Here is a 21,901-nt window from a genome sequence, read left to right on the forward strand (position 1 = left end):
TCGACCATAGAATAGGCTATATTCAATCATTCGACTTAGATTCAAATGATCAAAGTAAAAATCAATTCGACCATTCGATAATCGAAGTGCTGTCTCTTTAAAAAAAATTTAGCCTTCATACTTCGCCAAATTAAAGCTACCAAAGTGCAATGTTTGTTTGAATGATTGTTTTTCAACCATTATGGATTCATGCAGCTTAGTTACCATCAAGTACAGAGAAAAATAAACACTTTTGAAAAAATTAGAATTATTTGATAAGAATGAAGGCTATGGAAGATGGAATTCCCGTAATTCATAGCTTTCTGAATAACCGGTTTCTGGATTAAGAATCTCATACCTGTAAATGCCTAGGAATGGGCTACTAACACTTTTTTGTCCTTTTCAACTTTTAAACTTGGCTGGTGATTCTTATTCATATCTTTTGGCAGCATATGTAAAAATCATAAGTTCTTCTTTCCTATCCGCTGGGTAAAAGTCTGTGGGTAATTGCATTAAGTTACTTTTGCATTGAATAGGGTTTCTGTTGGAATAATATGCCTCTTGTATGCTATTGTCTAGAAGTAAAGCTGTTGAAAATATTTAAATATTTTAGGACTATTTTTTACCACATGTTTATGAAACCACATGCCCGGGATTTGTCTGTCACAAGGAGAGTGCTATTATGCACTGAAATTATAGAATGTCCAACACTTGGGGCTGAATCTTGGCCTGTTAATCAGTCTGTATGTCAGTTACCTTAAATAGAAATGTAGTTAGAGCAGGTCTACTGTACTGTAGCAGAGCCTTAACCTTTTATGGACAATATTACTGTGAGTGCTTGACCCATTTTTGCCATATATGTAAAAAGATTCTCACTTTTCTTAATCTGGAAATAAATGTGGGGGTTTGATGAATGAATAATATGTTTTTTTCTGAAACAACTAATTTTGCAATAAATGTATGTTGCTCTGTTTCACTTGTAATCGTTCATACAAGACCTTGGGGTTATTTATCAACGGTCGAGTTTGTGAGGTTTTTTATACATTGAATGAACTCACAACTCAAATGGTTTCTAATTTAAGAAAAAACTTGAATGGAAAAACTACAATCAAGGAATTCAGGGTAAGGACCCCAAAAACTCTTAATTGCTCGAATTAATCAAGTTTTCAAACAAAACCCACCAAAAAACCCCTGACCGTCATGAAGGCTACTATCAACTCATCCTTTGATAAATAACCCCCTAGTGTTGGGTGCTGGTTAAAAGAGTTTCAGTCGTCCTCAAGATATCAGTATGCTTTAATGGGCTGTTCAGAGGAACTTGGTTAGCGATTCACTAATGTTTAATAAATATAACATATGTTGCATTATTTTATTTTTATCTGTCTATCAAAAGGAAAATATAAACTGTACATAAGTAGGATTTATTTTCCATTTATTGAAAGATAAACCTGGTTTATACAAGCTAGAAATTGCTTGCTCTTAATCTCACTATGTAGGTCTCCTAACCTCCCTTGAACAAACTTGTGTAAAATGTCATAGGAGAATAATCATGGCTACACTGTATGATCACTCAAATGCTACTAATTACAGGGATGATTTTAGTGCAGTGTAGAGAGTTTTTTTCTTCCTGGGCCTCAGGTCCTAAATAGGCCCCTCGACAAGAAAAAGATTCATAGTGGGTATTTAAATGATTACAACATTGACAAGCATTACTAACCAAGCACCTTGTTTGGTTTACTATAATGTGTGAGTATAAATATATATTAGGGATGCCTTTCTAATATTGTTTTGCATTCATTGCTCTCAGAACAGTCTCAATTCTTCATTGCATGATCTCAATCAGGGTTGAAAGCTTATGCAGGGATGGAGGCCCTTCCAAACACCTATACTTCCCACAGATTTATCTGGTACAGGATCTTTTATTCCATCATATGTAACTCCATCACTGGTCTGCTGTATTACAGAGCTGTGAGAAAATCCTCTACTGTAACTTCCTATCACCACAACCTCCTCCATGTCCCTTCTGCCCCAAAGCACTGTCTTGGCTTGTGCAGAATGCCCAGAGCATGTTCAAATGATTTTACACAATGTAGAGACATGGAGATGTGCAGAGCATAAAAGATCGGTCAGATAGGGGGGAATATTTGTAAGTATAATGTTTCAAAAGGGTGATCATAAACAGTATAATATTTGAAAAGGGTAAACAAATTCTTTTAAAGCACAAAAAAGAGAGATAATATCATGCATTGTTTTACTAAATGTTTCCTTTGTATCAGGGTGCAAAACGATTACTAGCATATCAATCATTTAAATGTAGCTTTTATTAAAATCCTGAACTACTGGACATAATTAATGTGAAACTGCAACATGCAAATGGGCTAAATGTTATGTTCTAAGCTCCTGTGCTAGGAACCCAGTATTCATGGGTATCACAATTTCTGGATGTTCCGCAAATGGGATTTATAGTTTTATTATGAGTCTGTTTACAGTATAATCAGAATGTGAGGGTCCATAACTGTTTGTTTACATTTTGACGTGGGCTCCCACAACATTTTAGAATGGTATGGCACAGATGAGAGATGAAAGTTTAAAAAAGGTTTTTTTCACTTTTAATTATACTTTTGTGCCTAGCCTTTCTGTGCACTTGGTGAGTTTTCTGTTTTGGATTGTGTACAGTATTATATTATCTATCCTGTACAGTGATTGGAAGATCCAAGTCTTCTGCTGATATAGATCGGCTCGTCTCCCACCATGCACTCACCCAATATTGTACAAAAATGTTTTTATATGATATTATCGATACGTCTATGTCGATTCACTAAAGGGCAAATTGTTGCCAGCAACCGATTCACACACATCGCACTACTTCTCCAGGCGCAAATTTGCTACCACTACGCTAATTCACTAATATGTCAAGTTGCGACATGGACGATGAACGCTGGCGACTTTTCGCTATTGTTTCTTTGGCAGTGCGAGCATTTCATAGCGAAGATGCACTAGTGTTTACTTGTGCCTAGCTTAGGTCTATTTTCATATGGTGGGTAATTAAAAGTTGTATGGAGGTCTTTATTATAAATGTCGGTGCAAATGCTTGAAGATACCACTTTTTATTACAAATGTCCAGGGAACCTTAATAAAGACAAGAAAATGTATATAATGCCCTACACATAAGCCCACTGTAAAATGAATGTTCCATATGTTAGGAAATGTCTGGAGAAAACGGGTTCCCCAAAAAAAGTTTGTTAGGACTTTTGCAGGCACTCCCAAGTAAAAGTCAGCAGCGTTTTTTGAACTTTAATGCATTTTCGGCACACAAGACATGATGTAAGTGACAGAAGATTGAGCTTCTTTTTAGCACTTCGCCTGGTCGGAGGTGGTGAAGTCAACGAAAGAAGTAACGTTCAGTAGAGTCTGCACTTTAGTGAATTTGCAGAGTAAGAATCATTTGCCATAGCGAAAAGTCGTCTGGCGATAGTGTGTGAATGAACGCTAGCGTTGGTCCCATTCACTTGCCTGTGCCTGTTAGTGAATAGCCGGTGTCCCTGCAGGGGGCAATGCTGCCAAAAAGTCGCTAGCGTTAGCCACTTCAGCCTTTATTGAATCTGCCCCTAAAGCTGGCCATAGACGCAAAGATCTGATCGTACGAATCGAGGATTTTCGGACCGTGTGAGGAGAGTTCAGAAATTTTTCGTCCGGCAAGAGATCGGTCATTTGGTCGATCAGATAGGTTAAAAGATTTCTGTCGGCTGAGGGTAATATCTCGATCGTACGATTTTCAGAGGGAGACTGTAACTAGGTTTTGTCGGACATAACTTTCGTACGATTGCTGTCAGGGGCAGAACATCGGCTGATCTGTTCTTTTGTACTTTATTTGATCGGAATGGTTAGTGGCAGGCCGGGAGATGGGGAAGTCCGATCGTATGTTGATTCGTACGATTGGATCTTTGCGTCTGTGGCCAGCTTTAGACTGAAGAAGCCATTACAGGTTTTGGAATTTATGAGTAATCATCTAGAAAACTGGAGTTACTGTGAGGGTGATCTCTGTCCAGGAGGTAGGACCAGTAAGTGGGTTACTAGCATCTGCAGCTAGGAGAACTGAGCAGAAGTAAGAAAAAAACCAGCAAGTAGAATACTTTTCCTTGGGATTATTTTACCCTACTTGTACCCTAATTTTAAAGAGCAAGGGCAAACACTAATTGCAGAGGAGAGAGAGCAAAAAACATCAGCTCACCGGTCAATTCCACTTCACCGCTCTGGTTACGGCAACAAACACTCAACGTTGATGCATAGCAATAGGGATTGTACTACCGGAACACGATCCACGGTGAAACCAAGCTTGATATAACAAATGCAGCTTTATTGATCCATTTAAAATGTGCCCTAATTGTGGCTGAGGTACATTACAAAAATAAGATTTCTTAGTTATTCAGCCAGTGGACCAGTCTGCTATAGTCTCATATGTTTGTTACATACACTATACTGAAAAGTGTCCTTTTTTGTGTAAAACCTTACGTTTAATATAATAAAGGAAAATGCCTCCTTTTTTGGTGATAAAAAACAAATACAACTACAAATAGAATTTGTGAAAACTCACAAATTTTATATGTAAACATATTAAAGCGCACTGGTGTAATGCAAACAAGAATCACTGAACGAGAGAGGTGCTATATAGAGTAGTTTTCTAAGTAGAAACAATTAGATATTGAAACATTTCTGAGATAACCACAAGACTATGCTGAATATAAACCACGGACATGAAATAATCTAACTGATCAGAGGAGATGGGACACACAGTCTTCATGTTCTGCCAACAAACATCTTTATATATTATACATGAAAGTATTTGCTATTTCTGAGCATAAAAAATAGTGGGACACTAACGTGCTCTCATGCTTTGATTCTCTACTCTAGACCCCCAGAGCACAACAGTAGTTTGAGAGGATCATATTGAAAGAAGATATTTATGAAAATGCATGGCGAATAAATGCACAAGACTGCTTAAAGCACTAGTGTAATTTCAGTCATACACTACTAAGTGACTGCATGTAGCGCAAAAGCCATATTAGTTGGGGGAAACAATAGTCTCAATGTCTTGACAGCAAGCCTATACATCATAACCCTGATCTCATGCTTTTCACATGGCATGAGACTCATTGGGAAGCGGATGAAGTGAAACTTCTGTTCAATGTGTTATATTCAGTTACTTTGTATACTATAACCTAATCTACCATAAGGTCAGCTATGGCAGTTGAGTGGTTCTGAACCTGTGAGTCAGCTTGCAATGCTGATTAGAATGGATCATCATGATCACCTGCGGTACAGTTACATTTATTCCTACAGCATTTATTCTGATGTGACATACTGTATAATAGATTTCAAACTCAGTCGGTTGAAAGGCAAAAGTGATTTCCAAAATAAAGTCTTGGTTGAAGACTAACTGAAACTGTTAAATTGGCAGTTGTTTTCTTTTCGCTTCTTTAAAATCCCCATCGTTGGCACTCGTGACGACCTGCAGATATTACCTATGTAATTACCTACTTATGTACCTATTATATATGCCTTCAAGGTTCTTCAGTCAGGGAAAGCTCTATTGACTTGGAAAAAGGCTTGGAAAAGCAGGTTATTCAGGGTTACACATAATGCAACCATGAGAAGTGTTTTGATCCAATTATACTGTATATCTCAGGGGATGGGTTGGGATTTTTTTCTTGTTATTATCTGGATAAACAGCAACAAAAGAACCCCCAATCCCAAGCATTCTGGATTACAGATTCCATGCCTGTGTCTTTTCTAGAGGCAGAAGATGCTATAGAATAAGAAAAAAACTATATCTGGAATCAGTGGCGTAACTAGAGTGCAGAGCCCCCCCTTGCAGAAAAATAATCAGAGGGCCCGGCGCACTCCGATCTCTATCCTCCCTCTGCCCTGCCTCTGCCCTGCCCACTTACTACCTCCACTCCGCCCACGTCTCACCCGACTCCTCCCACTCCCGCCTAACTTGCTTCCCCCTTCCTCGGTAAGAAAGAGGGAGGAGGGTTTTTTTTATTACCTATAGAGGAAGTAGACCCCACAGTCTGGCCCCCTGTTCCCTGGGCCCCCCTGAGACTGCTGGGTCTGCTTCCTCTATAGTTACGCCACTGTCTGGAATGCTTGGGATCTGGCGTATTTGGACAAGGAATCTTTCTATAATTTTGATGGACATACCTTAAGGCTGAAAAAAATTTACGTCAACCCAATGGGATTGTTTTGCCACCAATATGGATTCATGCAGCTTTGTTACCACTACAGGGAAAAAGTAAAATGTTTTTGTTTTAAAATATTATTTTCTTAAAATATCATTTATGGGAGATAGGCATCCTGTAATTTGAAGCAGAAGGGATCCCATGACTGTAAAAATATTTATAGATATAATGTATTCCAGGCCAATACCTGTTTACTCAATCAAGAGTATCCACCTATCAAAAGTAGCAGTAGCCAGACTTTGGAATTCTATGTGAAAAGGGGGTGGTGATGGGCACTGCATTGACTGACTTTAAAAGTGGATTGCTATATCTTGTGTAATTAATAGAATTCATATTTCACTGATTCTTGTATTTAAAGGAGGACATAACCCCACTGTGTATTTTTAACTGTTAGCCTCCATCCCTCTCACCAGCTACATAAGTTCTTGCAGCTAAAAGTTCCTTGTTTGGTTGGTGGTCCCCATCTTCAATCCTGTTTCTGTCTCCCTGACCATGATCACCAAACAGGAGAAGGCACAGTGAAAACAAGCATCAGGAAATACTAACCTTTCCTAACACTGTCTTTAATTAGAATAGTACTATATGACATATTATAGGAATGCCTTTCTATGGGATTGAGTACATGGCGGGATGCTAAAATGGTTGACATTGCATTGTTAGGCCTACATATTATTTGTTACTTTGTATTATTTATCGTTCGATTCAAGCCATCTCCTGCTTGTATTCTATCAAACCACTTCCAGGTTGCTAGGATAAATCGGACTCTAGCAACCAGACTGGAATTGGCTGCTGGAAAAAATTCCAAAACCACAGAAAGCAAAAACTGTAGACCTACCACAGATTGTCTCAGAATATGTCTGCCTACGTCATAATCGAAGTTAAAATTAAGATGAACTTATTTTTTTAAATTATTTTTCTTTGAGAAATGGTCAAACAGGGTTTAGACATCTCCATAGCAAAAAAAAAGTTATAAGCATGATGACAATAGTACAATGGCTTAGGTACAGAAGAGCAATATGAATATGTTATATAGCCTGATTTTCATAGTAAATTCTTTCTACTGATGAACCTTTCTAAATGATGTTGTTTTTGCACAAACAAGCTACTGCTGTCTGCTGTTACATAAATTTTGTCTAGTGTCTGCTTGTGAGTAAATATTTCTTACAATGCCGGTAAAGAAGAAATTTCTACTTTTTCTGCATTGTAATAAATATACACGTACAATGACAAGCAGACACTAGGTAAAATCTATGTAACAGCAGACCGCATATTGCTCTGCTGTAGCTGAACGTCATTCAGAAAGGTTTCCTAAAGTCAGCATTAATCTTAAAAAGGAATGTATTTTGCAGCAAAGAACTGAGCGATCTATTATACTTCATAAAGGGACAAAGATGAATAAAAGCTGAGATTTGCATAATATAATATAGCCATAATAATGAAAGAACTCTGAGTTTATGCCTAGCCCCCAGGAACAATGAAACCTCTTTCAGCTTTGTTTATTCATATCCTCTCTTTCAGACTAATGTAACTGACAAAGCGGTTCAGCTTTCTTTTAGACTAAAACATGGTACTTAGAGCCTGTTTCTTTTTGCAGTTTTGTAAAACAGCTTGTGTAAAAAACAAAACACGAATACAGAAAAGTTTAAACTTTTCTTATTTCCTATTTACTGGGCAAGTGCTTCAGTTCTTTATATATTATCATTATTTAAAGAGTCTTAAGCTCCCTATAGAGGCAAAGATTTTTCTTGCCGAACGACCGATTTTAGCAAAGTCTGACCAATCCTTCGAAATTATTGTGCGGTTAGTGGGATTCGAACAATCGTACATCTTACGATTTTTCATCCGACATCTGTCAGGAAATTGATCGGCCAGGTTAAAAAATCTTTATCGGTCCCAGTGCAATCTATCTATGTCTGCAGGGCCAAGCAGTCAGCTCCCCTTTGTTTTCCTGGCAAATGGTAATTCGAGTTGATGGACAATTCGTCCAATCGTTTCAAGATAATTGTGGTCTCACAATGACGATCGGATCTTTTAAAAATCTTTACATCTATGGCCACCTTTACTAACATTATCTGCAGTATATCTGAAAAGGAGAGTTCTGTGGGTGTCTATTAGTGCTCACAGGAAGTACCAGATTAGCTGTTCTAATCATAGATGGTGGTGTAAATAGTTACTAAACCACCATTGCAGAATCTTATCCAGAATGATTGGAACCTGGAGTTTTCCAGATAAGAGAACTTTCTGTCATTTGGATCTTCTAAAAACATCATGTAACATCTTGTACCCAGTGTCGGACTGGCCCACCGGGATACCAGGAAAACTCCCTGTGGGCCCAGGTGTCAGTGGGCCCTTCTACGCACCCAACTATTTGCCTTGTATTCCTATAAAACAGCAGTTGTCCCATTTCTATATAAGAACATAGAGAAGAAATGGAGGTAGAGACTGATGATAATATTTCAGAAAAAGTGATTAAAAGAATAAAGAAAGTGAATGACAAATACAGGAAAAATATTTTGGAGAGTAGGTCTGTGGCCAAAGGTTATCTGGTGGGCCCCAGGCATCCCGGTCCGACGCTGCTTGTACCTGTATCCAGAGTATTTCAGAGGCCCAGGTGTGAATGTCTATGCTATTAGAAGGCATCTTTATCATAAAAGATGTAAACAGCAGAATGAGCCCTACTCTGGGCTGCGGAATTCCATCGCTCCAGCTGTATAACTAAATTCGCTTCATCTTCACAGATATTTTTAATTATTTGGTTAGTTGGAAGTTATAATTCACCAACAGTTTGGATATTTCTACAACAAATTCGAAAGATGTCCCTCGAATATTGTACTTTGTAAAAATAGCAAGTCCGTAACTTGCCCAAGATTATTTTCATAGCACAGGGCTCCTCTGAGACTGGGGTCCCAGAATATGTACCATTTCTGCACTAAAAGCATCTCTGCCAATGGCTCCAAGCACTGTCAGGAACTTCTCAGAGCACATCCGAGGGCACATTGTTTTTGTTTGGATTCACAGAACCATTGTGCTGTCATCTCACTAAACAAACTCATAGAAAATTGAACCATCCCATGGTGACTGCTCAGTCACCCACAAAGGCACCTTTTGTATGGGTATATTAGCTCTGTCTGTCTTTTCTTTATTTTCCATCTGTGTTATTTTTGTGAGCTTTGAATGTGCTCTTTGGCTGACTGTTGCTGGTAAATTAATGGAGCATAAACACATTTTCCCACCATATTATAAAGCCAGATGTAGCTTCCTGACATGTATGCCTTGTACTGTTTAAAGGTTCTACAGCAGGTATCTGCAACTGGTATTCCCTGTGTTACAGAAATACAAATAACAACGCAGCCAAAGGCTCTCCATCACTGTACTATATATTGGTTAGGTGGATAAACGCATGGCTTATAGGAAATGGCAACCCAAAAATAATGTTTTGTCTAATACAAGAAAACATAATTCTAAGCAACTTTGCAATATACATTTATTACACATTTTCTATGGTTTATAAGTTATTTGTACATGTATTACTATCGAAAGCAGTGTTTCTATTCTCTGTCCTGGTGACTCAGACTGTTGATACAATGTAAGACAAGCCAACCAATTAACAGACCTGTCTTTGCTGGGCAACCAAGACTTCTTCAGTATTGTTTAAAAAGTAACAACAAGGAGTTAAGCAAATGCTGCTTTCAGTAGCAATTGTTTTTACTAATAACTGTAAAAGCATTTAAAAGTTTTAATAAACGTATATTGAAAATATGCTTAGAATTATATTTTCTTTAAGCAAAGTTCAATTACAAGTGCATTTTTCCCATAATACAGTGTTTTGGTGTATAGTGTGCTGTGCGTACCACAATTTCACACAACTCACCAAAATGAATGCAACTGAGTGCACATTTCAGGCAGGAAAGACTGAACGACAAGGAGGGCATGTATATGGAGGTGCAAGAAGCACATTTTGACCTTTCATGAAAGTGGGTTTTATGTGCAATGGACTGTAGGGATATTACGGGGACCACAACCTCACTTAACATAAATGAGCCCTATAGTCTGTATTGGCTTGCAGGGCATCTGCACGGTGTTCAAAAAGTCACAAACCACTAGAAGAAGATGATCTCTCATTAATCTCTTTGTAAATAACAAATCTGAAATATTTTGGCCCTCTAAGGGCAAGCAGGTGTTATGTAGGAAAGGTAGAAATTATGAAAAGTTTTGCACTATACGGAGAATGATTGTAGAACTGTTCGGGCATTTCATACGTAGGTCTCCCTGGAGTTTCAGACTTTTTAAGGATTAGCTGTAATTAATGCTGTGTGGCCTCCTTTTTCATTTGAAAAAGAATGGGTAGATTAATGAAGACTGCTGAAAAGCACCATTATGCCCAATTGTCTCAATTATGCAAATAAAGTTGATTTTTTTTTTATAAGCGGGGCAGTAGAGTTTCAGATTAGAGTTTTCAGCATTCCATCTGCAAAGCAGGCAGTCTTCCAGTTCCTTCTCTGTAGTCACACAGTAACAGTAGGTTTAACAAATTGGAGATTTGGGCATTATCAAAGTAGATTTGTTGTGCCTTGTTCCACCACGGGATGAAAATACCCTCAGGGCAGGGAGATTGATCATGGGACTGCAAAAGGATTACCTTCAAAAGGCAGTCATGAGATTGGCTTGAACAAAGAGACTGCTCACATGCTTATCATATGAGATTCTCTTCTTAAAGTGCTGGCACCCCATCTCCTCAGGGAGTCTAACCACCTCCTAGCAGAGCACTGAGGAGGCAAGACAGCAATCTAGCTCCCTGTCAAGCAACTCAACCGCTCAGGACATCTAAGGTAGGAACAAACTAAAATGTATATTTATTTCATTGTTTTTTTAGTTAAATGGGATTATCTGCCTCAGCCAATATTGCTTGGGTAGAATAAGGGATAAGAAAATCCATTCTCCTTATTAAATTAGTCAGTTATTTTCTGTAGGGTACTATCTGCCATTTGGGCTAAGTTTATTCTTTATGTCATGTATTTTATGTTCTCTCATATCCAGTTGCCATAGATATGCTATAAAAACTGTTCCTACTCTATTGTGGTTATGGGCAAAATATAATACGTTTCTACAAAATTAATATTGCCCCAATGGGATTTTTTTTTATTTATATTGCAATTATAGGGTGCAGAAGTTGAAAATGTATTTTAGTAAATTTAATAGTAAATGGGCTGCAAGATCATATTCAGTGGCAATATAGAAAATAGAATAGATGCAATAATAATTTTATTCTGTGAGCATAAAACAGTTATTTTGCTACACGCAATGCATTGCCTTTCAGATTTTGCCTTTCAGAAATTATAGGCAGACATGCACATTTCTTCTCTATGTCCTGTGGCTGACTATGCTTCTGGAACTCCTACTTTAGTAGCACAGATACAGTCTAATAATTCAGAACCATAATTCAAAATTTGCAGTCAGCTAGATCTCAGCAGTGCAGCATATTTGAGCTAGGAGATTAAACAGACAAAAGAACCAGAGAAGTTAGGGTGAGATTCAGAAGTCATGTTACAATATCTCACATTGATCTATTTATAGATAAGCTTTTACTGTATATATCATGTACAGTATCTTTTTGGCTCCTTTTAAATCATTACACCCTTACTTCTCTTAAATTGTCTTTTGCCCTGATGGCCAATAGTTTATGAGAAAAAGTTACAAACTTTTTTCTTTTTAGTTAGAAAAGTATGAACACTGTTCTGTATAAGGCATCATTCATATTATATCCTTGCAAGTTGGGATAAATTTAGCATTTGCAAATTTGAAGGGCATAAGTTTAATTTTATCCCTAATAACAGTGTTGCTGTGTTTCTATAGCTATTATAGATTATCTATCTATCTATCTATCTATCTATCTATCTATCTATCTATCTATCTATCTATCTATCTATCTATCTATCTATCTATCATCATCATTATCATCATCTATATTTAGGAGAATTATAATTTCAGTTTATTAATGAATCACACCTTTCATATCTTGAGGCAAAAGGAGCCAATTTATGGAATAAAAATACTGTGCAGCTGACTTATGGGAATTGTGATTCTGATTGCAAGGTAGAGAATGCAATGCTTAGTCCTAGGTGCCTCCTCTTCCCACCCCTGGCTAGAAATTTAGAGTACCTTGGAAACAATTAAAATAAAATATTATTGCCATGTATAGTAAACATTCAATATTTTAGCATTCACATCAGTCAGTTACTTCCTGCTCCTTCCAGTTGTTGGCAGGAAACATCTCCCTCCCAGCATCCAAAAGCTGCACAAGGGTATCTTTATTGACACTTGCTGTAGGTCGTTCATACCCATGCCTTCTTGCACTTCTTTATTTTTATGCCTGGTCCCAGAGCATAATACTTGTTCATCTGACCTAGTAAAGATCCAGCACTAGATCACATATCACTAAAGTTGGAAAGTGCAGCCTTGTTTATTATTGTCTTGTTCTGGGTAGTCGATAGTTTCTGGACAGTGCCATGCACAGGTATGGGACCTGTTATCCATAATGCTCGGGACCTGGGGGTTTCCGGATAATGGATCTTTCTATATTTTGGATCTTCATACCTTAAGTCTGCTAGAAAATCATAAACCCAATAGGCTGGTTTTGCTTTCAGTAAGGATGACTTAAATCTTAGTTGGGATCAAATACAAGGTACTGTTTTATTATTCATTTTTTAAAATTTGGATTATCAGGATAAAAAGGAGTCATGAGAGATGGCCTTTCCGTAATTCAGAGCTTGCTGTATAATGGATTTCAAGATAATGGATCTCATACCTGTAGTAGTAGTGTGTCATCGTGTGCACACTGGTTAAATATTTATTTAATTGCACCCTATGAAGATGTGCTATTTATTTTACATTTATAGCAAAACAAAAGAAGAAGAAAAACACTTGGCACATTCTGGGATTCAAACTATCCTATTTGAACAAAACCGTTAATAACCCACAAATGAAATAGATTGTGTACATATTCAGTATGTTTTGGGCCTACCCAGATGTGATATAACAGTTTTCATTTTGGGTAATGCAATGTGCCATAACAGAGTGATTCCCATAAAATAGATTGGGAGTATAATGGGATGCAGTTGTTGGTAGAGAGGAACATCATTGTAGTAAATGTCAAACTCATAGCCACTGAACTATTGTCATAGTTCCAGCATTAAAAGTAATGTCAAACTCATATACAGGCATGGGATCCATTATCCAACTGAAATATAATTAATCCTTATTGGAGGCAAAACAATCCGATTGGACTAATTTAATGTTTACATGATTTTTTAGTAGACTTAAGGTATGGAGATTCAAATTATGGAAAGACCCATTATACAGAAACCCCAAGTCCTGGGCATTCTGGATAACAAGTCCCATCCCTATACATTAAACAGTTGTACATTAACGCTGAACATTGGGGGTCATAGGGTAAACACAACACCCTAGACATCTATACAGTTACAGCACAATTTAAAGATGTCAATCAAAAATAAGTACACTTGTGTATCCAGGGTCAGACTGGAGGGCCCGGCCTGCCAGGGCTGCTTCCTCAGGGGGCCCCCCTTCCCCCCCCGTCTTTGCTTTTTTGCCGCGACCACCCGCCGCTCGTGTGTGCATGCAAGCGCACTCACTAAGATTTGCCATGGCTGGAAGCAAGGCAGAGACGCAGGGAGTGGATCTGGTCCGGCAGGGCCCACAAGACCCGGGGGCCCACTGGGTTTTGTCCCGGTGTCCCACCTGCCCAGTCCAACCCTGTGTGTATCATTTAAATGTTCAAAGCCACCATACCATCTGCAGAATTAGCTCCGCAGGCAGTAATTGTAAATAGATTTCCTACCATTTTAGTCCTTAAAGTTCCCTTACACATAAGTTCCCTCTTTCTGACAAGAATTGGTTTATAAAACATATTTTCTGACTGATACAAGCAATATAAAGCTGGCCATAGACGCAAACCTCCGATCGTACGAATCATCGTACTATCGGACTTCCCCATCTCCCGACCTGCCATTAACCATGGCATTGACCAAAGCTGGTGACAGTCTCCCTCTGAAAATCATATGATCAGCAATACACGCAGAGATATTATTGGCAGCCGACAGAAATCTTTTAACCTGTCTGATCGACCAAACGACCTATCTCCGCCGGATGAAAAATGTCGGGACTCTCCATAAATGGTCCGAAAATCGTACCAATCCTCGATTTGCGCGATCACATCTTTGCGTCTATGGCCAGTTTAAGAGAAAAAATAGTCAGTAAAGGGCAGAAGAGCAAAGAACAAGGAACATCAGTGCAGTATGTACAACTATGGTTTCATGAAAAGCCTGTTTTTGTAGGATATTATAGTAGAGGTCACTGCTGATGATGTGATAGAGATGATATGTATAGCTCAGCACTTACATTTCTGTATTATTATTGTATTCATTTGTAGTTCAGCTGAGAATAGTGTGCCATGTTTTCCAGAATGCTACTGAACCTAGTATTAGAATATAAATGACACTTAAATGTGACATTGAGAAGTCTTTTTAATGCTGATTTCACATATAGCTTAAGAAAAACATTGATTTAAAGCTTTGTGTTACCAGTGTAAATCTGCTGCACCAGAATGTTTATTAATGCAGTTTTAGGCCTCAGTGCCTAGTACAGTTATGTGCTTTGAGGGATTACTGAGGAATTAACAGGTTTTATCAGTAGGATCAAATCACTAACAAATGTTCTATTTGTCTTGTAGTAAAAATGGATCTCCTGGCCCCTGGCCTGAGCACTACAGCTAATCGTTCATAATCCTTTCTGAATTCTTCTGTATAACAGTTGCTGGAAATGTTCTTTTCCTAAACTCATTATGAAAGACTGCATGGTTTAAAAAACAAATGAATGTAACTCTCCAGTTTCTTTGACACAGTGAACAGGGAAAATACACACACATACAGTTCCAGGCAATGTATATCTGTCACAGGATGATAATGGGGCTTTGATTAAGAAGATTAAAGAGACAAGGGCAGTGACACTTCAAAGGTTGTCTATGCATGCTTCATGAATTTTATTGCAGAGATATCACATGCCAGCCTTTTGCCGCTTCCCTCACTCTTGCGCTGGCTAAAATGAAAAATCGAAGGCGCTAAGCACACGCGGCGATTCGTTTTCCGAAGTTGCCCGAAGTTCTCTCGTGAGGCAACTTCGGGCTGCATCAGAAAATGAATCGCCGTGTGTGCTTAGCGCCGCCGATTTTTAATTTTAGCTAGCACACGAGTGAGGGAAGGCGTTCGGGGAGATTGGTCGCCGCAAAGACAAGGCAATTAGTCGCCAGGCAACGAAATCTCCCTGAAACGACCAGTGTGACCTTACCCTTAGACTTGAGAGACTTGAGAAGGTTTTCAGGTATAACTCATTTACTTTACAATAGTATTTGCATTCACCTACGTATAGGTCAGCTGTAAAACATCAGAAGGATAGCAAAAAGTGAGAGAACCATCCCATTTTTTAACCACAAACTGTCGCTGTACTTTCATAAGTTTCATAAGTAATCAGGAACTTGGCTGTGTTTCCCACAAGAAAAATGGATGCGCAAATGGTGACAATAGATGCCATTTTGGCTGATCTTGATGCCATAAGAGGGAATTGTACTAATAACTGCCAGTTCTACTAGCCAAAAGCAACCAAAATACTATCTTAAATTTCAATCAGGTTGCCAGTAAATCCTATTAGTTGGCTGGCTGCTATGGGTTACTAGAACTAGTGCACATTGTGACTTTACTCCCGAAGTCTGTTACTTGTTTCCATCTTTTGTTATTTGTTCCTTTCAGTATAGAAACAAAAGGTTATCCTGCCTGTTCTAAACTGTTGCTAAACTGATATTGTGTAAATTATTAAGAGGAATGTTATGTAAAAGATGTCTTAAGCGTTACACATTTATAATATGCTTGATTTTCTTAAGGAAAAGGTTTACTAACACCTGACCTTCATCTAGAGATCCTGGAAGATTGTTCACAACTCATTAGCTTAATTAAAATGCCTTACATTCTGTGTCAAAGAAATGGCAATTTGGAGAACTGTTTTGATCTTTTTGTTCACCTTTTGATAAATAAGCCACCCCCTCAGGTTTGCCATGTAAAGAATTAAACACATTTCTGCCATTTTTTTAGGGTCAAAAGGCTTGGATAGAAAAAACATTTTCAAAGCGAGAATGCATCTACGTACTTGCCAACAGCAAAGACATCGACAGGTGAGTATTGTTAAAAATACAGGTATGGATCCGTTATCAGGAAACCTGTTATCCAAAAAACTCCGAATTATGAGACGGCCATCTCCCATAGACTCCATTTTATCCAAATAAACCAATTGTTTTTAAGTTATTTCCCTTTTCTTTGTAATAATAATACAGTAACTTGTACTTGATCCCAACTGAGATATAATTAATCCTTATTGCAAGCAAAACCAGATTATTGGGTTTATTGAATGATTTAATTATTTTCTAGAAGACTTATGGTATGAAGATCCAAATTACGGAAAGATCCGTTATCCGGAAAACCCCAGGTCCTGCCCATTTCTGGGTAACAGGTCCCATACCTGTATAAGAATTAAAGTAACATAAATTGCAATAAATAGGAAAAAATCTAAAATGTTGCTAATTATCTTAACTAAGTGAATCACTATATGGTGATAATGGTGCAGACAGCAGTGTCAGGGGGACACAGCACCCATTTGCAGCCTGTGGCTTCTGCTACTTCTTAACTTGCATGTCTGAATGATGCACAAGTTAGGGGGTGGCAGAGTAGATGTCTCCACCCTTCCTACCACACATGAATACAGTGATACTAATTGCAGGCAGTGTTGTATTCATGGGGGTAGCTGCAGAAACAGAGCAGGGAGACCTGTGGCAATTCTACATTCAATTAAGTCAAACTGCAAAAAAGGGCACATTTCACACTGCTTTTAGTAAATATCCCGTATTCTGTTTATCAGACTGATACACAGTACATCCTACCCCTGGTCACTTCCACATTTAGCAATGCTGCAGCAATTAAACACTTGTGACATTCTATAAAAGGAAGTGATAGTCCACTCTAATTCCCTTATTTCAGTTAACTGTTTACACAATGAGTTATATCAGCAATATGCAAACTATAGACCTTTGTCTGTGGTCAAGTACCAGCAACCTCAGCCAACTGTTTCTCAATAACAAAATCTCATATACAGGGGTGCTTCTTGCTTATTGTCACTCCCCTCCCATTTACTTTTAGTAGCAGCAAAGCATTGCCTTTTTTTCCAAAATGACAGTTTATTGGCTGACAGTTGATAGCTGGAAACTGTAGTTCAAAAATAACTGATGGGACTGTAGACTGGACATCATTGTTATAAACACCATAAATCTCAAGTTATTTGTATTTTTATTATGGACATTTTCTGACCTTTGTGAGGTTGGAGCTTCTGTCCTACCATTAACATAGACATAAAATGAGAATACACTAGCATGTGTTGACTTGACTCACTTACTATATACATGTGCTGAGATCTGACCATGATTCATCGGTAGGTGTTGCTGTGGCCAGCTACTTACGCAACATATCCCAGTTCCTCAAAATGCTACGGGTAACAAGAATGGAGAAGAGTGCAAGCAGCTGGAAGCAGTGCCTGAAAAATGGTCAATCAGTAAACACACTCAGCTAAGCCCTACAGATGCTTTTGGAATTCTGGAGTTCCAGGGGGGCGGGCACTCCAACAAGGCCATGGTAAGATCAAGATGAAGGGGGTTATTTATCCGAATGCCAAAAACTCGAAAAATTTGAGTTGTTTTACTATAACATATGAATTTTTAGTGGGGGGAAAAAAACTAAATTTTTTTGAGATTTATTATTAGTGATGGGCGAATTTGCGCCATTTCGCTTCACCGAAAAATTAGTGAAACGGCGCCGGTGCCTCGGTTTTTTTTTTGGCCAGCTAATTTTCGCGTCTGTTTCGCAAATTTATTCGCAAATTCCTGCCTGGCGAATAAATTCACCCATCACTTTTTATTATACCCTGAGGATGGAAAAAGTCAGAATCCAAAAATCTGGCATCTCAGACCTACTGAAGTTGTATATTGTGTAAGTCAATAGGAGAGGTCCCTATCCTATTTGGAAGTTTCTGTGGTCTGCGCTGAAATTCAGACTATTTCGGGCCTTTTCAATCAAAGATCCAAAAGATTGAGCAGTTCAGGACAAAACTCAGAAAAAAACGACTGTTTGCCCCCAATATGATTAAATCGTGCTTTCTTAATAATAAGGTCCAACTGTGGATTCTAGTTTGGCTGGACATTTTTAATGAAAAATTCGGGTTTTGATAAATATGCCCGTTTTACTTTCATGCTGTGTGCTCTTGTCCTAGTAGGCACATCTCTGCACTGTACCCTTTTTATAAAGGGTACATTTCTTGGATTCAGTCACCATTTGTAGCCAGCAGCAATCTTCTGGTGTTAGTGGAAGAGCAGTGCACCTGGGCCTCTTCCATTACTAGATGAGTTACTTTTATGTTGTTGGGCCATTTCTTCTTTGTTTATTAACATAGCACCACTGTCAAATAATAAACAGAAAATAGCAAATAGCAAGAGCACCAATCTAGATAAAACTCATATCGGTACAATGTCTTGTTAAATTATGGGGTCAACATTTAGATTGATGCTAACAGCAGGCAGCAGCTCTGGTGTTTTCATGATGCTTTAAATTGATTATATTAAAGCTTCAAATAAGGACTTGATATGTAATAATGTATGATTATATCCTGACAGGGGACTGACACAGCGAAAAAGTCACCAAACACATTGAAGTCAATGGGTGTTTTTTCACACGACAATTTTTAAAAACGAGCAATAATTTTTTAATACTATGGGTGTTTTTTCCTGGTGAAACAAGACAAATTTAGTGGTGGATAAGACCTAGTAACTGTCCTTAGCCTTTAACTTCAGTTATTAGTGATTCTGGAAAAAACAGATGACTTTCCATAAAAAATAAATACAAAGCTTCAAACTCTGGACATAATAACATAAGCATATAAGCCTTTCCTGTGCCCTTTTACAGGGTGTCATCTGCCCTTGCTATTCCTTACTAAATGAGTACTTCCTATCTATACCACATGAAAGGGCTTAATTCACACAGGAAGATATCACTCAGAGCGCTTCAGTTACCAACATCAATGCCTCACAGTTTCAGTGGTTCAGGTGAACTTTCCTGACCAGGTTAGGGTTTTCGAGAGCGTGCATGTCCTGAAACCCAATGACCCTTCTTTAAGGCACATCTGGAAGCAGGAAGTATTCATCACACAACAAAAATATTAGTACCAAAGGGTACTGCAGTGTTTTTTCCAGTCAAACCCCCCTTGGAGATCCACACCTTAGTTAGGGCCTCCCTTAGGTTATAACAAGGTTGCAGATATAGGAAAACATTGGTGTATCAGTCAGTCAGCCATAGTTTCAAGAAAATCTAGAGAACCAAATTACTGTTTGCCCCAAACCTCACCCTAATTGACCTTTAAGTTGGTCTTATAGAGAAAACAAACATTCTTCCCAGATCTCACCCTAATTAGGTTCCAATTAGGAGCCCCCCAACAGATTTTCCCAAGGCGGGGGATCCCACAGTTTAAGAAACACTGGCTCACAGCTTCATTACATTCACCTAAAATATTTCACGGATAGAGAAACATTGTCCACTGTAAAAAAAAAAATGATTTCTTTATAAATTTAAGAGGTCATTCTGTGTAAGTAGATGACCCACCAGACCACATCTACATTATACTGTACTTTACTGTCTGTTATTGAGGACCTGCTGGATACATTTTTTAATTGGATTCTGTAATAACTCAGTATGTCTGCATCTTATTCACAATCCCAGCACAATAAATAGACGATTTTAATAATATAAATGGAGGTAGGAAAATAACATGCAACTAAATGAAGTGAGTTAAGGCAGAGTTTATGGCTGATAAGACATATCTCATTTCAAAAGATGCCCAGCCACCTGGTGCAAGGACCATCTGTACAATGTGTTTTGTTTATGGAACTTTACTTATCACCATCTAGTCAATCCCTGCTGAAGGCAATATCAACGCTAGAGAAAGCATCTCCGGGAAATCTGAAACAGAAATACGTCAATTAACTGCTGTTAGTGTGAAAGACATGGCCTCATTCTAGCCAAATCCCAAAGAGTTTACTGAGTGTTTTAGAAGTAAACATTCCACATGTCGCAATTATAATTGTTCAGTTACTGATAATAAATGCCAGCCATTGCCAAAAACTGTTTTTTTTCTTAATGAACGAAAATGTAATTGCAAGCAGCTTTCATATATACAAAATTAAACATTTTCAATGAAATTAGAGATCTTTAGAAAGCAGTGCTATTAAAATCAATATCTGCCGTAAATGCTTAAGTGCTGTGGTAGACAGATGTGTCAGCTCACATTGTGGAACCACCATACTGAGAATATCTGTTTGTGGCTGCAGTTATAGGAAACTTGAATATGCCAGAGGGAACAAACTGGCCCTTTGGTAAAACAGAAACAAACTCATATATTTAAGTATGAGTGGGCATATTTATTTGAACAGAAATGTATTTATTTTTCTGTAAGGGTCTTTGATCAAATTGTATAGGAAAATTAAAAATAGTATTAAACTTGTTTTAGCTTGAATTGGCTTGCATTGACATTGTTGTATTTTCTGTATTCAGTATATTCGTGTGTCCTATGACACAAAGCCTGACTCTTTGCTTCAGCTCATGGTAAAAGAATGGCAGCTGGAACTTCCAAAGCTTCTAATCTCAGTACATGGAGGGCTTCAAAATTTTGAAATGCAGCCCAAACTAAAGCAGGTCTTTGGGAAAGGTCTAATCAAAGCTGCCATGACTACTGGGGCCTGGATATTTACTGGAGGAGTAAGTACAGGTAAGATGCCTATGCAGTTACTGTATATGTTTTATGAGTATCAAAGTAGCACTAGCATTCCCTTGAAAAATACTTTGCTAAGGGCTGCCTGGTTAGTCCCACATGCAAAAAAATACTTCTCAAAAAATGTTCCCCCCCCCCAAAGTTTTAATGCACTTACTCTAATTATCTCTCTCCCATTAGTAGCCAGTTATTGGCCATACCAACCATAGGTTTTACAAGTGAAAATGCATTATAATAAAAAATTTAAATATTAGCGGTAGGTTATTGAGACACGTCCCTCTCACAAATAATAACAAAACCTTTTACTTATTATTGTGCCTTTTATTCCTGCAGGAGTTATACGCCATGTTGGAGATGCCTTGAAAGACCATTCTTCTAAATCCAGGGGAAGAATATGTGCCATAGGAATTGCACCGTGGGGGATTGTAGAAAACAAGGAGGACCTTATTGGAAAAGATGTAAGAAGACAACTGTGCAGAAATAAAATTACTAGGGTTATTTGTTGTGTTCTATGGGCACAACTAAACTAGAGGTTGCTGCAGTTAGCATGTGAACAGATGAATCTTAAGTTGCTATGAGTTCGATACAACAGAAGAATTTGTTGTGACTTTAATACTAATGTCAATGCCTTTTTATAGTCTTTCTAACCGTAAAAGAAGATAAATGTAGGTAAAGTATCTGCTTTATACATCATCCCATTTATAGTGGCTTACTAACTCATTGAGGCGATTTACTATAGGGCACTAAAAGTG

General features: G+C 38.0%; 1 protein-coding gene across 6 annotated transcripts in view; it reads left to right on the plus strand.

Annotated features, from left to right (window-relative positions):
- Window positions 1-21,901, plus strand: part of LOC108710294 (transient receptor potential cation channel subfamily M member 1-like) — an 80,528-nt gene that overhangs the window by 15,341 nt on the left and 43,286 nt on the right. For 4 of the 6 annotated variants that reach the window (XM_041586737.1, XM_041586736.1, XM_041586739.1 and 1 more), the window contains exons 1-5: window positions 10,707-11,050; window positions 16,382-16,461; window positions 17,773-17,968; window positions 20,933-21,146; window positions 21,483-21,607. In XM_041586737.1, the coding sequence (XP_041442671.1) occupies window positions 17,966-17,968; window positions 20,933-21,146; window positions 21,483-21,607 (342 nt within the window). In that variant the 5' untranslated portion in view covers window positions 10,707-11,050; window positions 16,382-16,461; window positions 17,773-17,965. Of the gene's footprint in view, window positions 1-10,706; window positions 11,051-16,381; window positions 16,462-17,772; window positions 17,969-20,932; window positions 21,147-21,482; window positions 21,608-21,901 lie in introns of those variants that run through there. The other 2 variants (XM_018252999.2, XM_041586741.1) reach the window with 2 other exon arrangements.

This window comes from Xenopus laevis, chromosome 3L (assembly GCF_017654675.1).
Source record: "Xenopus laevis strain J_2021 chromosome 3L, Xenopus_laevis_v10.1, whole genome shotgun sequence".
In the NCBI taxonomy this organism is placed as follows: Eukaryota; Metazoa; Chordata; class Amphibia; order Anura; family Pipidae; genus Xenopus; species Xenopus laevis.